The following is a 20153-nucleotide window of genomic DNA, read 5'->3' on the forward strand; positions in this document are numbered from 1 at the left end:
AGTGCTGACTGAAGATCAATTCTGAAGTGTGGGGTCAGAGCAGGGCGGTCCCACTGGGATGCGAGATACAGAATGCTAAGAATGAGCAAACCCACACATTCCGATTGAGCCGAGAGACCCTGAGGGAAAAACTGCAGAGGACGGCAAGTAAAAACATGGGGTGCGGGGCAGTCCAAGGGGAAAGTTCCAAGGAACCAGAAATGGGGGTACATCTAGACGGAAGCATGCGAGGCTACCTGATGTAACAAAGAATAAGCAGCTTCTGGTATAGTTGTAAAGTGACCTGATAGAGGGGGAAAAAAGTTAAGTTTGTGCAGAATCTTCGTATTGGTTTTATCTACTAGGCTCTAGCCCCACCTTTTAGTACTCATAGGAAACCTATCATGCACATGGACCCACATCCAAATTTTGTAGCAATTGCAGTGAGGGAATACAAAGGACAGAGACCATGTTTCTGATAGAATCAGAGGACCTAACACTTTACGGGTGTTTAGAAAACAGAAAACAACGGACAAGTGAAACAGAAACTCCCAACTCGAGAAAGCAAGCAAAGAAGAAAAGGGAGAGGAGAACGTAGAAACACCTTTCTTCACCATGTTAATCTGTCCCTGTTATTAGTGCTTTCTCTGGTTTCCTCCAGGGAGCATGCTTTTGGTGTTGTGGACTTGAACAGCAACGAACAGGAGGAAAAGCTCTCTCTGTGCTTTAAGCAAACTGCCCAAATGTACGCATCACACAAGCTGGGGGGATTCTTCATACTCAGTTGCCTTGTGGGCTCTAGCAGCTATGACCTTCTTATATATGAGATGCTACTGCTGACAAGAAATAGAAACATGGGGAGTAAAGTCTCTGCCATCTTATTCACCTAAGCAGTAAAAGCTCATGACACTTGGTCTGATATGTTTCTCTCATTTGTCTAGCAAGCCATCCACATATCATTTCCCAGATGTGCCATTTCAAAGCGCAGTGCAGAGTCATCCTATAGTGGGCACGTGTGTTTCAGACTATCCTGTGAGTCCAGTGAGGCACGTTCTATGTACCTGGAGGTTTTCAGCTTTCCCTGACTCCATTACCATGCCTGTCTCAATGATCATACATTTCTGTGCACGAGAATAAAGCAACAGGTTCACGTGTTAAGACACACTCGTACGTTTATGTGCACGTGCGCACATACACACACACACGGAATGTGGTCTGACTGGGAGGGCCCAGGCTCCTCTGAACTGGAACTCCTGCATCTTTGCATATCTTGCATCAACGACAACTTGTATGTTCCAGGGAAGCACGGTTGTTTGCCCAGCTGCTTGTCTTACCTATGATTAGGTTAGTTGCTTCCCTCATGGAAGATTTTTGTTAGTTAGCCATGGAATTCACTGAGGTGGTCCTCAGCATCTCATGATCTTAACTAGGAATTTTATCTACTTGAACACTTCTCTGGCAAGAGCAGCTGTGGCATCTCACACCTTACAGCACCACATGTTAAGCAGACACAGTGGTGTCCCTCTTTAGTGCCAGGGAAGGCTATGTGACTGGCTGTGGCCAGGGCCACGGCCACGGCCATTAACACGATCATTCAAACGCTGCAGCCATATGCATGCAGGCCCTTGGCTGGTGATTATGTTAATTACTGGGCATCTAGTTTCAGAAGCTGTGGTGAAAAAAGGCTTTTTTACCCAGAGGCTACCCTTAACAGAGACAGATTTGTATCAGTCACGTTGTGTGCTACAATATCTTTGCACTGCACTGACGACTCTGTGCAACACTGCAAAGCCACAAAGCAGTTAACAGCATGGGCTCTGGAGACAGACTGGCTTACCTCTGGGGCCTGCAACCTTCTAGCTATGAGACCTGGGACAAATTACTCTGAGGACAGTATACCTTATGAGACTGTAATAATCCACGTGTCCATCACACGGTAAGCTTCTTCAGTAATTATTCACCATTATTATTTCCAAGAACCTGTTTTACCATCTGTAAAATAGGAATGACAATTCTCATCCGTGTGAGAATTTGAGCACACGTAAAATGCAAGGTACTCTTGATTAACTCCAGCTGACATTCTGACCCCGAGGACACCTTAACCCCATCATTTGCACTGAGCTCCACCAATGACCGGATGGCTACAAAAGGGCACATGAAGAGATGAGAAGCACAAAGAAGAACTGGAAAAGCAACACAATAGACCAGAGGTCAGTAAATAAATGACAGTCCATGGACCAAATCCAGCATCACTGCCTGTTTTTGTACAGTCCATCACTAAGAATGGTTTTTCAAATGGCTGGAAAAAAAATCAAAAGGGTATTTGGTGACATATGGAGATTATCTGAAAATCAAATTTCAGCGCCCATAAATAAAGTTATATTAATCATAGTCATATTAACCTTCACTCATTTACATATTGTCTGAGGCTGCTTTCCCACTGAAAGAGCAGAGCTGAATAGTTTTGACGAAGAGTAAAGTTCACAAAGTATAAAACATTTACTATCTGGACCTTTATAAAAAGGTCTGCCAATCTCTACAGTGGACCTATTCCAGATAACAGGGTAACTATACTATTAGGGAGGAAATGCTTATAATTTTCTTACAGATTACTTAAGAAATAAATAATAATTACTGTTAAAAAATTCAATTCACAATGAATAGTACTTGTATTAATAGTAATATCAACACAAAACAAAACATTGGCTAAATAGAAAACTGGATTTGGCAATGGGCATAAAAAGAAAATTCACAGTTGCAGAAAGTTCTAATTAGTAAAATTTGATCTGGACAAAATCCCTGATTGATAAAAAAAGTCATTATAAAGTTTAAATATGGAAAAGAATTGATACTAAAATGATTCAGTAAAATAAGAATATGGAAAAAGATGGACATTTTCAACCTCACGCCTGGAAAACTGATAAAGAAACTGAATTAACTTAGTTTCAGTTCCAGCAAATATTCAGTGAAAATCCCTTGACATTGGTATAACGTGATTTAGATGTTTGTGAACAGATCAAATGTTTCTATTGAGTCAAATATTCTCAAGGTTAAACACGGACAAAACACTAAGTATATCGTTCTGAGCACAGAGGAAGTTATTTTAGCGATCATCGAGGTCATCGACACCTGCCTCCTTGCCCCACTTTCTAAACGAAAAATTCAACGGCCGGGGAGGTGACCCGGGCCGTGAATGTGGCTGGACCGAAGTCACTCGGCGTCCAAGTGCCATAGCCACCATGGCACACGTGGGCTTGTGCAGGGCTGTTTATGTGAACAGTGCCTGTGGGCAAGTTACCTTTCTGAATCACAGTGGGGCTTTCGGGCTGTGTCCTCTGCCTGGGACGTTTCTGAGAACCAAGCTTCCCGGTGATGAGCACACTGGCGATCCTCCTCCATCCCGTCCACTGCCGCGGCATCCAGGCCGCACGGCCTCCTCCAGGACAGAGCCAGGAGCTCTGACATCCCTCCCACCCACCCTCCACAGGTCGCCACGGCACACAAAGGTCATCGTGATCCACCCGCGCTGGCGGCACCAGCCATGTGGCTTGTCACCCTGCCCCAGCACCTGTGGAGGTTGGCAGTAAGTCCACACGTGCTTTGACATGCCTCCCCTCAAAAAGTAAAGCCTAAGACGCTCTGGTCCGTTCAGCACAGATGGTCTCAGTGCCTTGCGCTGAAGGAACAGAACACAGTAGAGGTGGTGGTGTGTGACTTCCGATAATGGGTCATGAAAGTCACTGTGGCTTCCTCCTTGCTCCCTTCTCTTGAATCACCCATTTTGGGTCCGGATGGTGAGGAACTGAAGGTTCCTGCCAGTATGAGCTGTGGGTGAGCATCCTGGAACGGATGCTCCGTCCCCACCGAGCTTTGGACAACTACAGACCCAGCTGACATCCTGACTGCAACCGCGGAGACACTCATGCAAGAGCTACCCAGCCAAGCTGCTTCCGAATTCATGACCTGCAGAAACCACTGACCTAACAGGGGTGTATTGCTTTCAATGCTGCCAAGTTTTGGGGTAATGTGTTATGCAGAAATAGAGAATTAATTCACACCCTAAGCAGTATCCACAGGGAGCTACTGAGAGCTCAACAGATTTACAGTACATCTGCTTGGCAATCGCCTACTGCTCCTTCAAGATGCGGCACAAGTGTAACCTCCTCTGTGAGCCCTTGAGTCTCTGGTGCAGACCCGGGTTTTCCTATGGCACCTCATATTATTTTTTCTGTTGGAGAAAATCTGTCCTTTAGTATTTGTTTTATAGTCTTGAAACATGTATTTCAACCCACGTACCTAGTGCAGTGTAGGTACATAGGAGACTCCCAATAAATATTTTTGAGTTAATTTTCTCATTTCAGTCAGTTTTAAACCAAACAATAAAAACTTCAAACCGCACTTACGGGCTTACTCTGTACGACCTCAGGACCCAGGTGTCAGTAATGCACTGCGGAGAATGTGCATTTTAGTTTGTAAAAATATGAAGTCAGGGATAAACACGCTGGTTCAATTCTGGAGGATGTAACAGTGTGAATACTAGATTTCAAATAGTGACCCATCAACAAAATGACTATGACAATTTGAACATTTAAGATTTTTTCATTTAATACCCAAAATGCCAAAAGAAAAATCTGAATAACTTATTTTATATTCACGTGAAAAGGAACCCAGACAGTGTACCAGCTTTTGGGGTTTGCCAAACCCCTCCTCATGCAGAAAGTCTGTGATTCTAGTCTTGAAGAAGAGAGAGAGGTATATGTTCAGTGTTGACTACCTTTCAATGAAAAGAAATGAAGTCTTGCTAACAAGTGGTTTGCCTTAAAACCTGAATTTTCACCACAAAGAACTAGCCATCTGTTTTGAATATTATAAAGACTAAGCCTCTATTTGTGCTCAGCTTTGATCTCCTAGGATAATAGGAAGACAGTGATACAGTCCAGCTACACCTCAATCAAGTGTGCTCACTTAATTTATCCCAGAAATGCTGACTGACAGATCCAGCTGGAAACTTTAGTCTCGTCATCCCAGGATCAGGAAGAAGGAGGCAGACACATCAAGGGAGAATAGCTTTTTTGTTTTGGTTGATGATGCATTTTTGTGTCCAAGAAAATATTCCTTTAACCCAAAACAGACAGTAACCCTAAAGACAGAGAGAATGTATAGAAAATAACAAATTAGGGAGAAGATGAGGACAAGTTAATGAAAGAAATACTGCAGAACCCTATTGTAACAAGACTGTTGTTAAATAGTTCAGATAAAATGTGAGTCAAATCATATCCTCCAAAACATAACTCTATAGAATAAAAATGTGATATAGTAGGCAAGTGTTAGGCCTATCTTCCAAAACTGGTATTAAAAGGGGTCCCACCACATGTTAACTGAGGGGTGGCTGATAAACCTGACAATGTATTCTAGAAGGTGGACTGGGAAGCCGGCAGTCCATGTCATAACCGTGTCAGATTACAGGATAAGCTGTTAGGGTACAGAGTAAATTAAAAGATTAAAATATCTACTACAAATGCATAAAATACATGCAACTTTTCTTTAGGGTAAAAGCTCACCAGTTTTTTATTTCAAAAACGATTTATTGAGCTCCGTAGGGTCCCCCCATTTTCAGAGGACTGTGAAAAACAATTAGGATGTGAAGAGTTTTATTTTGCATGAAGTACAAGGATATTTTTATTGTCCAGGAGGAATGTCTGAGTCACGAATGATACCACAAACAGGAGGAAGACGGCACTTCCTTATTAGTCAAATGCTGGTAATTGTTAAGGTAAGAACCCATGCATCTGACAGCTTATGTTCCAGAGATGTCCAAAACACTGCAATTTTCAGTCTAAGAAATACATCGAGTGAGTCACAGGACAATGTCACCTTAAATCATTCAGCAGAAACTACAAAAATGTAGGATGTACCTGTGGAACACTGTAAACTCTGTCTTAAAAATACACTGAGAGGGGCTTCCCTGGTGGCGCAGTGGTTGAGAGTCAGCCTGCCGATGCAGGGGACACGGGTTCGTGCCCCTGTCCGGGAAGATCCCACATGCCGCGGAGCGACTGGGCCCGTGAGCCATGGCCGCTGAGCCTGCGCGTCCGGAGCCTGTGCTCCGCAACGGGAGAGGCCACAACAGTGAGAGGCCTGCGTACCGCAAAAAAAAAAACAAAACACTGAGAGAAAGGTCTCTCCCCCAGATTACTCACAACTCACTCATGTGGCCTAAGAAGAGGTCCCTGCCTCACTGAGCTCGTGTGATCACCAAGCCTGTCAAGAATCACTTACAGCCACCGTGCAGGGGTGGTGCTCCTGCTTCTTTCTACGGCCTGAAAATTATCCTCAGGTCAGAAAACTTCAGAAGGAAGTGTCACCTGCCGCCAAGGGTGCTTCTTAAAGGTGATTAGGTCTGACAACATCTGTGGCTGACCTCCCGCACAGATACCTGGGAGAGGTGTCTACACTGTTGCTCAGGCAGTACTGGTGACATCATTGATGATTCAGTAAAGAAGACATTTCTTTTGCTGCAGGAAAAATTAATTACTAGGATTGTGGGTTACTTGTGCAATGGGAGGAATGTTACTATATTAGGAGAGAGGAGAAATCTAAAGTGAAGAGGAGCATCAAAGGATCTTGTAAATATTCGAGGATTTTTACCACAATCACCACCAATGTCACACAGTCCTTTACTGAGCATTTCCTGTGTGCCAGGCAGAGGGCTAAGTACACTGAATACATTAGTACATGTAATCCTCCCAAGAACCTTCACTATAGGTTTTATTACTGCCATTTAACAAACGAGGAACCTGATGCTTAGAGAACAGGTTGAGTGACTTGTGGGAAATTACACAGCTACCGAGCTGGACTCAAATCAGATCTGGAGCCAAAGCGTGCTATTTACCACCAAACTAAATGGCCATAAAGTAATATAACTGCCGTATAGGGGACACAGGAGAAAACATGCTTTTTCAGTTTCACAGGTAGGACGTGATAGGAGAAAATAAGAGAGACAGGATAAATAAAATCAGAAACGAAAGAGGAGACGTTACAACTGATACCAGACCAATACAAAGAATCATGAGGCTACTATGAACAGCTATATGCCAACAATGTGGACAGCCTAGAAGAACTGGATTAATTCCTAGAAACGTACAACCTACCAAGACTGAATCATGAAGAAACAGAAAATTTGAACAGACCAATAACAAGTAAGGGAACTGAATCAGTAATTAAAAACCTCCCAAGAAAGAAAAGCTGAGGACCAGCTGGTTTCATTAGTGAATTCTACCAAACATTTAAAGAATTAACACCAATCTTTTAAAAACTCTTCCAAAAAAATATAAGAGGAGAGAACTCTTCCAAGTTCATTTTACAATGCCAGCATTACCTGATACCAAAACCAGAACAAGATGCCACAAGGAAAGAAAATTACAGGCCAATATCTCTGATGAACGTAGATGGAAAAATTCTTGACAAAATATTAGCAAACCAAATTCAACAGTACATTAAAAGGATCATACACCATATGATCAAGTGGGGTTTATTCCAGGGATGCAAGGATGGTTCAACATCTGCAAACCAGTCCACATTAACAGACTGAAGGACAAAAATCACACGATCATCTCAACAGGTGCAGAAAAAGCATCTGACAAAATTTAACATCCACTTATAAAAAAAAAAAAAATCAACGAAGCAGAAACAGAGGGAGCATTCCTCAACATAAAAAAGGCAATATCATGACAAGTCCACAGCTAACATAATACTCAATGGTGAAAAACTGAGAGCTTTTCCTCTAAGATCAGGAACAAGACAAAGATGTCCACTCTCACCACTCTTATTCAACATGGTATTGGGAGTCCTAGCCAGAGCAGTTAGACAAGAAAAAGAAATAAAAGGCAGCCAAATAGAAATGGAAGAAGTGAAACTATCACTGTTTGCAGATGACATGGTATTATATGCAGAAAACCATAAAGACTCTGTCAAAAAACTGTTAGAACTTATAAAAGAATTCAGTAATATTGCAGAATACAAAATTAATACACAAAATCAGTTGCATTTCTATACACTAATAACACACTATCAAAAAGAGAAATTAAGAAAACAATCTCATTTACAATTGTATCAGAAAGAATAAAATACCTAGGAATAAATGTAACCAAGGGGGTAAAAGACCTGTTCCTTGAAAACTGTAAGACATTGATAAAAGAAATTGAAGAAGACACAAATAAATGGAAAGATAGCCTGTGCTCATGGATTTAAGGAATTAATACTGTTAAAATGTTCATACTACCCAAAGCAATATACAGATTCAATGCAATCCCTATCAAAATTCCAATGGCATTTTTCACAGAAACAGAACAAAGAATCGTAAAATTTGTATGAAACCATAAAAGACCCCCAAATAGCCAAAGAAATCTTGAGAAATAAGAACGAAACTGGAGGCATTATGCTCCCTGATTTCAAATATATTTCAAAGCTATAGTAATTAAAACAGTATGGTACTGGCATAAAAAGAGACATATAGATCAATGGAACAGAATAGAGAGCCCAGAAATAAACCCATGGATATATTGGTCAATTAATTTATGACAAAGGAGCCAAGAATATACAATGGGGAAAGGACAGTCTCTTCAATAAATGGTACCGGAAAACTGGACAGTTACATGCAAAAGAATAAAACTGGACCAAAATCTTACACCATACACAAAAATTAACTCAAAAAGGATGAAAGCCTTGAATGTGAGACCTGAAACCATAAAACTCCTATAAGAAAACATAGGTGGTAAGCTCCTTGACATAGATTTTGGGGATGAATTTTTGAATCTGACACCAAAAGTACAAGCAACAAAAGCAAAAATAAACTAGTGGGACTACATCAAACTAAAAAGCTTCTTCACAGCAAAGGAAACCATCAACAAAATGAAGACAACCTAGTGAATGGGAGAAAATATTTGCAAATCATATATCTGATAAGGGGCTAATATCCAAAATTTATAAAGAAGTCATACAACTCAATAGCAAAAAATTCAACTAAAGTGGGCAGAAGATCTAAATAGACATTTTTCCAAAAAGACATACAGATGGCCAACACGTACATGAAAAGGCACTCAACATAACTAATCATGAGGGAAATGCAAATCAAAACCACAATGAAATCACCTCACACTTGTTGGTTACTACTAAAAAGACAGGTGGTAAGTGTTGGTGAGGATGTGGAGAAAAGGGAACCCTTTTGCATTGTTGGTGGGAATGTAAATTGATGCAGTCACTATGGAAAACGGCATGGACATTCCTCAAAAGTTCAAAATAGAACTACCATATGATCCTGTAATTCCACTTCTGAGTATATATCCAAAGGAAATAAAAACACTATCTTGAAAAGATATCTGCACGCCTGTGTTCCTTGCAGTGTTATTTATAATAGTGAAGACACACAGACAACCTAACTGTCCACTGATGGATAAAGAAAAATGTGGTGTATATACAGTTACCCTTGAACAATGCAGGGGTTAGGGGCACTGACCCTCTGAAGAGTCAAAAATCTGTGTCTAACTTATAGTTGGCCTTTTGTTCTGTGGTGCCTCTGTATCCATCGTTCCATAACTGCAGATTCAACCCACTGCTGGTTGTGTAGTACTATACTATTTACTATTGCCAAAAAAAAAAAAATCTATGTATAAGTGGACCTGTACAGTTCAAACCTGTGTTGTTGAAGGGCCAACTGTACACACACACACACACACACACACACACACACACACAGAGTAATATTATTCAGCCAATAAAAAAGAAGAAAATCCTGCCATTTGTGACAACATGGATGGACCTTGAGGGTATTATGCTTAGCGAAATAAGTCAGACAAAGAAAAAGACAAATACTCTACAATCTCACTTACATGTGGAACCTAGAAAAACCAAACTCATAGATACAGGGAACAGATTTGGCAGTTGTCCGTGGTGGGGTTTGGGGGTGGGTCAAACGGTTGAGGGGGTCAAAAGGTGTAAACTTCCAGTTATATGATAAATATGCCCTGGGGATATAAGGCATGGTGTCTATTGTATATCTGAAAGTTATTAAAAGAGTAGACCTTAAAGTTCTCATCACAAGAAAAAAAACTGTAATTATGTGAGGTGATAGATGTTAACTAAACTTACTGCGGTGATCATTTGGCAAATATACATACACCAAATCATTATGTTGTGCACCTTGGATTAATACAATGCTATTTATCACTTATATCTCAAGAAAATGGGGGGAGGGGGTTGCCACATAGAGAATGAGCTTTGGTTTAAATAAATGTCAGGAGAATAGTCAAAATGCAGGCAAAGATCATTGAAGTCAGGTGCTTGTAAAGCTCCCATTTTTCTATTACCTCTCTACTGAAACCATTCTACACTGCGTGTGCAACCAGATGATTGTTTTCTCTTATGATTTAACTTGGAGAACCTCCTCACTATATTATTATAAGGTTCTTTTTCTTCTTCTTCCCTCAGTGTTAAACATCACAAGCCTAGGGCCAACGCACAGTTAACCTGGGAGGTTACTAACTTCCTAAAGTAAATACCTTTTTATCCACAGCATCTCATCCTCTATGACAGGGGTCCCCAACCCCCGGGCCACGGACCGCTACTGGTCATGGCCTGTTAGGAACCGTGCCGCATAGCAGGAGAGGAGTGGCGGGCAAGCGAGCGAAGCTTCATCTGTATTTACAGCCGCTCCCCATCGCTCGCATTACCGCCTGAGCTCCACCTCGTGTCAGATCAGCAGCGGCATTAGATTCTCATAGGAGCGCGAACCCTACTGTGAACTGCGCATGCGAGGGATCTAGGTTGCGTGCTCCTTATGAGAATCTAATGCCTGATGACCTGAGGGGGAGCTGAGGCGCTGATGCTAGCGCTGGGGAGCGGCTGCAAATGCAGACCATCATTAGCAGAGGTTTGACTGCACAGAGACCATAATAAATCAACTGCTTGCAGACTCATTTCAAAACCCTATCAGCGAGTGGCAAGTGAAAACAAGCTCCCACTGACTCTGCATTATGGAGAGTTGCATAATTATTTCATTATATATCACAATGTAATAATAACAGAAATAACAATAAAGTAGAAATAAATAATAGAAATAATAATAAAATGCACAATAAATGTACTGTGCTTGAATCATCTCGAAACCATCCCCCCACCCCCCAACCCCTGGTCCGGGGAAAAACTTTCTTCCACGAAACCGGTCCCTGGTGCCAAAAAGGCTGGGGACCGCTGCTCTGCGAGATGTCTAAAATAACAGCATAAAAAAGAAACATATTCTTTTATCTGTAAAGGAAATGATGTTATCTGGCAATCTGCTCTCCAGAAAACTCTAGAAAGTCAATATTCAATAAGTATTAATTGAATGCCTGTTATTGCCAGACCAGAGAGAGTGACTTTTCGTGTTAGTTTACACTGCTCCTTGTTGACTTAAGACTAATAAAGTAGATTTGAAGACAAAGAATATTCCTGGAAAATAAAGAGGGACATTTCATAATGACAGGGAGGTCAGTTTATCAAGAGTATACAACAATCAAAAATGGGTGTGCAAATAATAACAGAGCTTCAAAATACATGAAGCAAAAATTGAGAATTCAAAGGACAAATAGAATAATTCCAATTATACCTGGAGATTTGAATACTCCTCTCTCAGCATTTAATAGACTGCCCCCCACCCCCCTGCCAATTTTTAGTAAAGTCATAGGAGATCTGAACAACCCTGTCAGCCACCTGGACCTATCAATGTTTATAGAAGACTGTGTGCAATAACTAAAGAATATCATTCTTTTCAAGAGCACACGGTAAGTTCACCAAGATGATCATTTTCTGGGCCGTAAAGCATAAGTCTGAGAAATGATTACATCTAGTAAGGCTCATACTTTGCTGGTACACATGGTGTTTTTAAAAATTTTTACACACAAAACATTATTTATGTTCTTAAGTTTGATAAGGCAAATCATCAACTTCAAAAGCTTGAAATTTTGTTAAGAAAATCTGTTCTCTGTAGAATTAGCAAGTAAAGCGGATAGCAAGTCAAGACTTGGGCAATGTTTTAGGGATCACTCATGCATTTCTTCAGGTAAAACCTTTATAATATAATTATATTCACAGCACATTTTAGAAAACTTGAAATACTCTACCATAGAAACTCCAGCTGTGGCCAGCTAATTGCAACTGCACTTTGTTAAACCAACGACTGTTAATATTTTAGTGCAGTAAGATCAATAGTGCAATAATTTAAGAAAAAATCGGTAGCATTTGAACACTTGTTAGGAGTTAAATTCTATTGTGGGAGAAGAGAAAAGAGAACGGAGACTCAGGAACAAGGTCATGTGAAGGTGGCTCATTTCTCAGTCTCCTGGTGAGGTTACCTATGGGCCATGTTTCCTATGACACCAACGGGGCTGGGCTTCCTGCTGAGGCCTGCACAGAAGCTCCTGTGTTCTGCCAGAACAGACGAGGCAGCTTCACACTGGGGGAGGAGCCTGCTGAACTGCATTCAGCTCCTGCGTGGCCCCAACAGGCTCCACGATGCCCAGCTCCACCGCCCCCCCACTAGCGTGTAGTGTAGATAAAGAGAATAGCACACGGACTTGCTCAGCTGCAGCGTTGTCTGGCGTGCGGGGTTCAAAGAGCTTTTTTTTAAATTGGAGTATAATTGCTTTACAAGGTTGTGTTAGTTTCTGCTGTACAGCGAAGTGAATCAGCTATAGGTATACACATATCCCCTCCCCCTTGGACCTCCCTCCCACGCCTGCCATCCCACCCATCTAGGTCACCAGTGAGCACCAAGCTGCGCTCCCTGTGCTATACAGCAGGTTCCCACTGGCTATCTGTTTTACACATGGTAGTGTATTTATGTCAATCCTAATCTCCCAATTCATCCCACACCCCTTTCTCCACCCCCTGTGTCCACACGCCCGTCCTCTACTTCTGTGCAGATGGACCTAGAGTCTGTCATACAGAGTGAAGTAAGTCAGAAAGAGAAAAGCAAATACTGTATATTAATGCACGTATGTGGAATCTAGAAAAATGGTACGGATGAACCTCTTTGCAGGGCAGGAATAGAGACCCAAAGAGCTTTGTGGTTGGCATCACGCATTTCAGCTTCTTTCACAGCCTCAGGATAAAGCCACATGGAAAGTTTCCCGTCTTCACAGTGCACGCCTCTTTCCACAACTTACCTCATTGCTCTCCTCGGCTGTTTGCAGCGAGAGGTCTACACGACCCTCATCATTTTAAGGAGGGTGACCCCAAGACACAGACTCTTCAGGAAGAAACAACTCCAGAAGAGTGAGATCGCCAATAAGCACGGGCAGTGAATCCAGGGGTGCAAGGCCACCAATACGTGTGAACTTACTCATCATAATTATTATTTTTTCTAAGAAAAGGATTTCCTCAGTCAAACCTCCAGGGCATCGGATCAAAGAGAGATACTCACGCAGCTGGACTATATTTTCTAGCCAATTGGCCTGGAAAGGAGAATCTAGACAGTGTCCTGGCAACCGTTTAACACGGCAGCAATCCATAAAAGAGGGAAAAAGAACTCTGTAGACCGACTTTTTAAAAAGCCTTCTTTTGCTTCTTTATTTCTCTTTATTTATAAGGACAGTTTGGGGGTAATATCCAAGCTCTAGGGGTTGTCCAGGGTAGGCACTCTGGAAGAATTACTGACCCTGAGAATGCAGAGCATTCTTCTATAGACAGAAACTAAAGGTTTTAGTCCACAGTACAGGTTTTTTGTTTTTTTTTTTAAGACTATATACTTTAACTTATCATAAAAAGTATATCCCAAACCTACTGGCAGAGTATCTGATCAATCTTCTATTTCCAGTTTGATGTAAGTCACTATAAACCTTACCAGGACACTGTAATATCATGCTAGACAGAGTAGTTTATAAATAAAATAACAACAGGAGAAATTTATCAATAGTTACATGCCCTGGAAGTTCTCCCAAAAATGCATAAAAGAAATTATAAAAGTGACTATTAACACACAACAAGAAAAAAAAGCCCCAAACCCCAAAGCCCACTATGTCAGAAGCATAGCAATACACACAGGAATCAGGTGAAATGAGAAGGCAGAGAGCACACCAAGGATTTAGTGAATTACAGAGAACAAGGCGTGAGATGATCATGTGAAAAAAAGTGACGGCAAACAAACAGAAGGCATGTCTGTAGTTAAGGAGAGCCGTTTCTCACCGTGCTGAACAAATGGCTGCTCTAGGAGCACGTGGACGGCTATGCCCATATGCCCTCCTCCTCGTCCTACGGGACGGCAGAGACCCCAGAGCAGCGTGGGAACGAAAAGAGCTGGTTAGTATTCAAAACAGAGACACAAGCACACTGTAGCAGCAGCAAACAGTCTCTAACCTCCTGACCCTTTTTACATGAGGCTCTGACTCGTAATTAGTTTGTCACTGTACTTCCAGCCTTCCGACCTCTCCGAGACGCTCTCTCTATCCACTGCTGGATCTGGGCAACATTATCAAGCGGGAGGCTTTTCTTTATTTTTTGCCTTTTCCTCAACCTTTCCCCATTCCTGTTTGCCTCCCACTACTGCGAGGTATCCAATTCCTTGTATGTATTAGCGAAACCTGTTTCAAGGAAAGGATCTAGTACTCGTCTTATACACACTGGCATAAACTTAATGCCAGGTATCGAGAAGCAGGCAGAACAAGCAAAGTGATGTCTGGCAGAGGGACAGACTGCTGACATCAGGCAGACGGCTCTCCATTCTGCCTGCGTCAAAGATTGTACTGCTTTCCCTCTAAAATATAAGGCCTGCCGCAACTGGCTAGGAAATGTCATCAAACCATGACTATACCATCCGAATCTTAGAACAAAATTGCATTTTCGATATTATTGCTGCTTTCACCTGCAATATTTCTTTTTCTTCTCCTAAGACAAAGCTATGCTATCATTTGGAGGAGATGCTCAGTGGGGGAGTTTTCCTTGACTCTTTAGTCATATGGATGTAATTACTTAACTATTATTTTTCTCCCTCAGCTGTATATTTTAAGATTGAGTGTGATGGAGATGTTGAAATCTGACTTTTGGCAATGGGATATGAGGTAATCTGTTCACTACTCTCCCCCATCCATCATATTCAAGATCTTGGGAGAGTTTCCTTCTTCCAAAAAAACTGGCATTGAATATGGTTCCCCTTCAGGCTGACTCATCACTGCCTCTTTTGCATTGATGAGAAGTTGAAGGCAACAATTTAAGAATGACATAGATGGAGGGATCCACCAAGGAAATGGGAGCGAAGAAACTAAGTTTCAATCTTCACGTCTACTAGGTGATGAGCAGAGATCTTAAAATTTGCAGTTAAATAATATTCAATAGTTATTACCGTTACACTGCACTGTGCGTGCCTCACTGAGCTTACAAGGAGAGTTTTGTTTTTCTACTGAGGCACTGTTTCTTAAATAAGAAAAGCAGGACAGTTACAAATTAGTGAGTATCTCTGAGAAGATTAAATTTTTTTCTCGTCTCAAGGATTCTTTAGTGTCCTCAAATCTGCTGAGTATCTCCTCTTAAAATATTCAGAATCATGTACCACCTTCCTCTATAGAAACTGACTCTGTGTTACAAAAAAAAAAAAGTTTTCAGAAACTGATTATTTTTATTTTTCTAACTTGTACCCCAGAATCTGTAATGTGCTAGTACAAAATACATCAAAATAAAAGCATACTGGTTTTCACAAGACAATCAAAAGCAGTCTTACCTGGTCTGGGGAGGGTTTATGATTGGTTTGACTGGAATGGGAGGATCTGAAGTGGTCATCCTCATAATTGTCAGCCATGAGCTTCATCCGATTTTGTGTCTAAGAGGAAATGATGCATAAGGTTAAATTTAGGTAAAATTTCTGTGACACACTGCAAAGTAACAAGTGCCTTAAGAATGTCCTAAGAAAGGATAAAACGAATCCTGTCCGAAATAAAATAAGTTAAACATAGGATTTCTGAGGATATTGGGGGAAGAAAGTTTAGACACTATTATGGACTGAACTGGGTCCCCTCAAAATTCATGTTGAGGCCCTGACCCCCAAGCTGACTGTGTCTGCAGACAGCCTTTAGGAGATAAATTAGGGTTCAATGAGGTCATAAGGTGGGGCCCTAATCTGATGGGACTGCGGCCCTGTAAGAAGAGGAAGCGGGAGATGAGTCCCCCTGCCACATGGGGACACGGTGAGGAGGAGGTCTCCGTGAGCCAGGAAGAGGGCTCTCCCAGGAACCAAGGCAGCTGGCACCTTGATCTGGGACTTCCCAGCCTCCAGAATGGTGAGAAAATAAATTTCTGTTGTTTAAGTCACTCAGTCTATGGTATTTTGTTATGGCAGCCCGAGCAGGCTAAGACAAGCACCTAAATTTCCACAGGAATTCTGGAGGGAGGAGTAACCTCCCTAAATTAAGCACTTTATTGCAGGGCTTGTTTTTATTTTTTAAAATAAGGATTGGATTATACTACATATAGGACAGAACTCTACTAACTCTATTTTTTCACTTCATGATATCAATATATAGGACCCATCTTTCCAGGTTACCATAAAATTACTCACCCTTTTTAACAACTATTCCATTTGGGAGGGGGTGTTATATAACATACAGACCACAAATATTGGGGGAAAAGTTATCATTATCTGTAAATGAAATCATTATATACCTAGAAAATCCAAGAAAATCAACTGAAAAACGATTACAATTTACAATAAAGTTCAGCAAGGTGATCAGACAGAAGCTATATATTAAAATTCAATAGCTTTTCTTTACACCACCAATAAACAATTCAGGTTTTGGAAATGAATTGAAGATTCTGAAATCCTTCTCTTCAACCCTAGACCAGAAGAGGATTATTATCCCACTGCCTCTTCTCCATGTTCACCAAAATGGAGGACTGGATTGGTAATTCTGTGTGCTTGGTTAATTTAAAACCCAGGTGAATGTAATATATATATATGTATAAAACATTTTAGAGAATTCCCTTTGCAAAGCAAGCAATTCAGAAAATGCACGGTACAAACACTATGAATAAAATCAAACAGCAATATTGTTAAAACCTGAAGTTTTAAAAGCATTAAAAATACATTTGTTAACATTATATGATTCAAAAATGTTCACTGTAGATAATCTAAAACACAAAAAGAAAAAAGAAAAATTACCTGTAAATCCCTCTAACCAGTGATAATCATTGTTAATATTTAGGTGCACCTGTTCAGCCTCTTCCCTATGAACATAAAAAGCAGCATGCTTTTCCGATTTATTCTCTATTTCTGCTACGATATGGTATTTTTTAAATTGCTATATCTTATGGTATATTTTGATATCTGGTAGGACATGTTGTCCTTCTCTACCAATTCTGCTTTGTCAAAATCTGATCGGGTATCTTTGACACATTTTCTTTTCTAGATGAATTTAAAACATTTTGTCTAGTTCCATAAAAAAGTTTAGAGAGATTTTTCTTCGGTATTTTTTCACATAATGATGCCTGAGCAAGGGTAGGGCCAAAGTGCCTGGGCCTGAATTCTAGTTCTGCCTCTTACCAGCTAGCTCAGCTGGGGCAAGCTACTCGGAGCCTCAATTTCCTCACCTTTAAAATGAGAATAACAATACCTTCTCCCCATAAGACTGTTGTTAGGATTAACCAAGTTAATACAAGCTCTTAGAAAGGTGCGTGGCATACAATCAACACCCAATAAATTTCAGCTATCACCATCGTTATGAACATTTCTTTTCATGTCATTAAGTCTAAAACCGAACTTTAACTGGCTGCATAGCATTCAGTTGAATAGATGTTTAACAAGTCCCATATTGCTGGGCATTTGAGCTCCTTACATTTTCACCTAGTAATATATGAACATTTCTAAGCCAGTTCCTCCCTCCAGGATATAATGACAGCAGAAAAAATACTTATCAAGAAATTGTTTGTGATATCAAATTTCTCTTTTCTGAGATGACTTACAGGGACCTTGAAAATATGTAGGGCACTCTTTCTTATGTCAAGCCGTACTTATGACAAATGGAGAGTCGTCTGCAAGGCAGCTCTGGGGAAGTGTGAGGGAGAGAGCAAAGGGCAAAGGGGCGCGCCGGAAAGTGACAACATGCTGCACCTCACTCACTTTCACGTGGGTAAGAAACATTTCCCCGTGGACTTTAGTAGGACCCTGCAGCAAAAGTACACGTGGATAGTTATTATCTTAGAACATAACACGCAGTCTTTAATGCCTGATACCGAGTGTGAGTTTAAAATCTTAGAAAAGAACTAATAAAGCACATGCAAATCCACTTTCAAGGCAGGATGTATCTCAAGTATTCCTCAGGAATGAGAATGAAAGCCTCGCACAAGAACTGATCACAGGAGACAGATAAGACCACAGGTTACTTATTTGATCCATGTAAGCGAATGAAGAAATAGTCCTAAGAACGTCTCCATTTCTGAAAGACATGAGGTTTATCAAAGTTTAGCTAGTGTTCCCAGGTCAAATATTCATTAATTTGGTGTGAAGTCTGTTTCCTGCACAGTCAGAAGTTGAGCACTAAGTATCGGACAGCTCGCAGCACAGTAGATATTATACAGATCATATAAACGACACTCTGCTCAAGAATCTCTTGTTCTACGCTCTTCTTAAGACTAAGACCAGCAAGCATGGAAGGTACTTTATATCCAAATATTTTCCCTCTTGAACCATGCCACGTGCATGTGCAGAGAGCCGAACTCCCATGGTCCCATGACATGAAGAATAAAGTTGTTTGAAGGAAGGAAGGAGAAGAAAAAAAAGGACAGGAGGAAACTTGCTGAGATGAACTTTTTAAGCTGTAAACGCATATCTGTGTATATAGGTATACACACCCTCCCAGAGGAAAAGTTCATCGTTTATTCTGTTAATCTTTTCTTTTAGGACTAAGATGTCAATGCTCAAAAAAGGTGGTACAGAAACTATATGTTTCACAGAAAAATAGTTAGGCTAAGAAACAGTACATGTTGGTTACTCAAACCCAGGTATTAAAAGAAAAGGTTGGAATTCTGATCAGAGTTACCTGGTTGTTCACTAATCTTTCCTTTTTGGTTTCTGATAACGCTATTAACCTACCTAAATGAGTTTTAGAAAAACTACTACTTAGAAATATTCTGAGATATTTTAGAAAACATATCATAAATAAGTCTTAACCTAACTAGCATTATTTCCAATTATAATTATCTTTAAGAAAGCATTAAAATTATTTCTGCCTAATTTGTTAAACTTTAGAAATCATTTTATTATAGTGAATTTTAATTAAACTTTAATTTGCTATTTTGGTATTTGATATACAAAATGAGAAAAGCATAATCTTCATCATTTTCAGGTGGGTCGGACTCTGTTGGTTATAAACTTAGCAAAATTTCAACAAATTACCTAAGAGCTTTATTTTAAACTTCATTTCATGAAAAAGTATAAGTAGTCATTAATTATTCTATTTTTTAGTTGTTTTTTTTGTTTGTTTGTTTGTTTTTTGCAGAACATGGGCCTCTCACTGTTGTGGCCTCTCCCGTTGCGGAGCACAGGCTCTGGACACGCAGGCTTAGCGGCCATGGCTCACAGGCCCAGCCGCTCCGCGGCATGTGGGATCTTCCCGGACCGGGGCACGAACCCGTGTCCCCTGCATCGGCAGGCGGACTCTTAACCACTGCGCCACCAGGGAAGCCCCATTAATTATTCTTGAGTTGTTCATTTTATACACACTTGACTGAAGATTATCCTTCTAGCTGGGAAAGCTCCTTTTCCACTGGTTGGAACACCTTTGGGGGGACTCCCGTGAAGCAGTGTGGTAGGCAGGGGATGGCAACTAGATTAGAGGAGACAACTGTGCTGAATTTAGCCCGACAGCAGTCATGGTCAGACTACCTTCACATCCTATTTATTTTCTCAGCTGGAGTGCAAGGTCTAATAGAAAAGTGTGCTTCCTACTGACTTAGTTTTGCTTTTTAAAGAAATCAGTTAGACAGTTTAATTTTGGTCCTGATTAGGACCAAAATGTGGAAGGAATAACCATCCTGTGCATTCTGTGTACAGTAGCAGACTTTCTGTGTCCTTCTGACACGACATTACTCTTGCATTCTGGCAAACATGCGCTAAGCTCGTCTTGTACATTTCTTGCCCCAGATCTGGAATCAGCTGG

At 40.8% G+C, this 20153-nt stretch overlaps 1 protein-coding gene across 6 annotated transcripts in view; it reads right to left on the reverse strand.

The window, feature by feature from the left end:
- The window catches only part of ERC1 (ELKS/RAB6-interacting/CAST family member 1), a 387619-nt gene that overhangs the window by 41873 nt on the left and 325593 nt on the right, over positions 1–20153 (reverse strand). For 4 of the 6 annotated variants that reach the window (XM_029204193.1, XM_029204191.1, XM_029204194.1 and 1 more), the window contains one exon: positions 15725–15823. In XM_029204193.1, coding sequence (XP_029060026.1) covers positions 15725–15823 — 99 coding nt within the window. Of the gene's footprint in view, positions 1–14196; positions 14263–15724; positions 15824–20153 lie in introns of all 6 variants that reach the window. The other 2 variants (XM_029204196.1, XM_029204197.1) reach the window with 1 other exon arrangement.

The sequence above is a fragment of the Monodon monoceros genome, unplaced genomic scaffold (assembly GCF_005190385.1).
Source record: "Monodon monoceros isolate NGI ecotype Baffin Bay Population unplaced genomic scaffold, NGI_Narwhal_1 Super_Scaffold_6, whole genome shotgun sequence".
Classification (NCBI taxonomy): Eukaryota; Metazoa; Chordata; class Mammalia; order Artiodactyla; family Monodontidae; genus Monodon; species Monodon monoceros.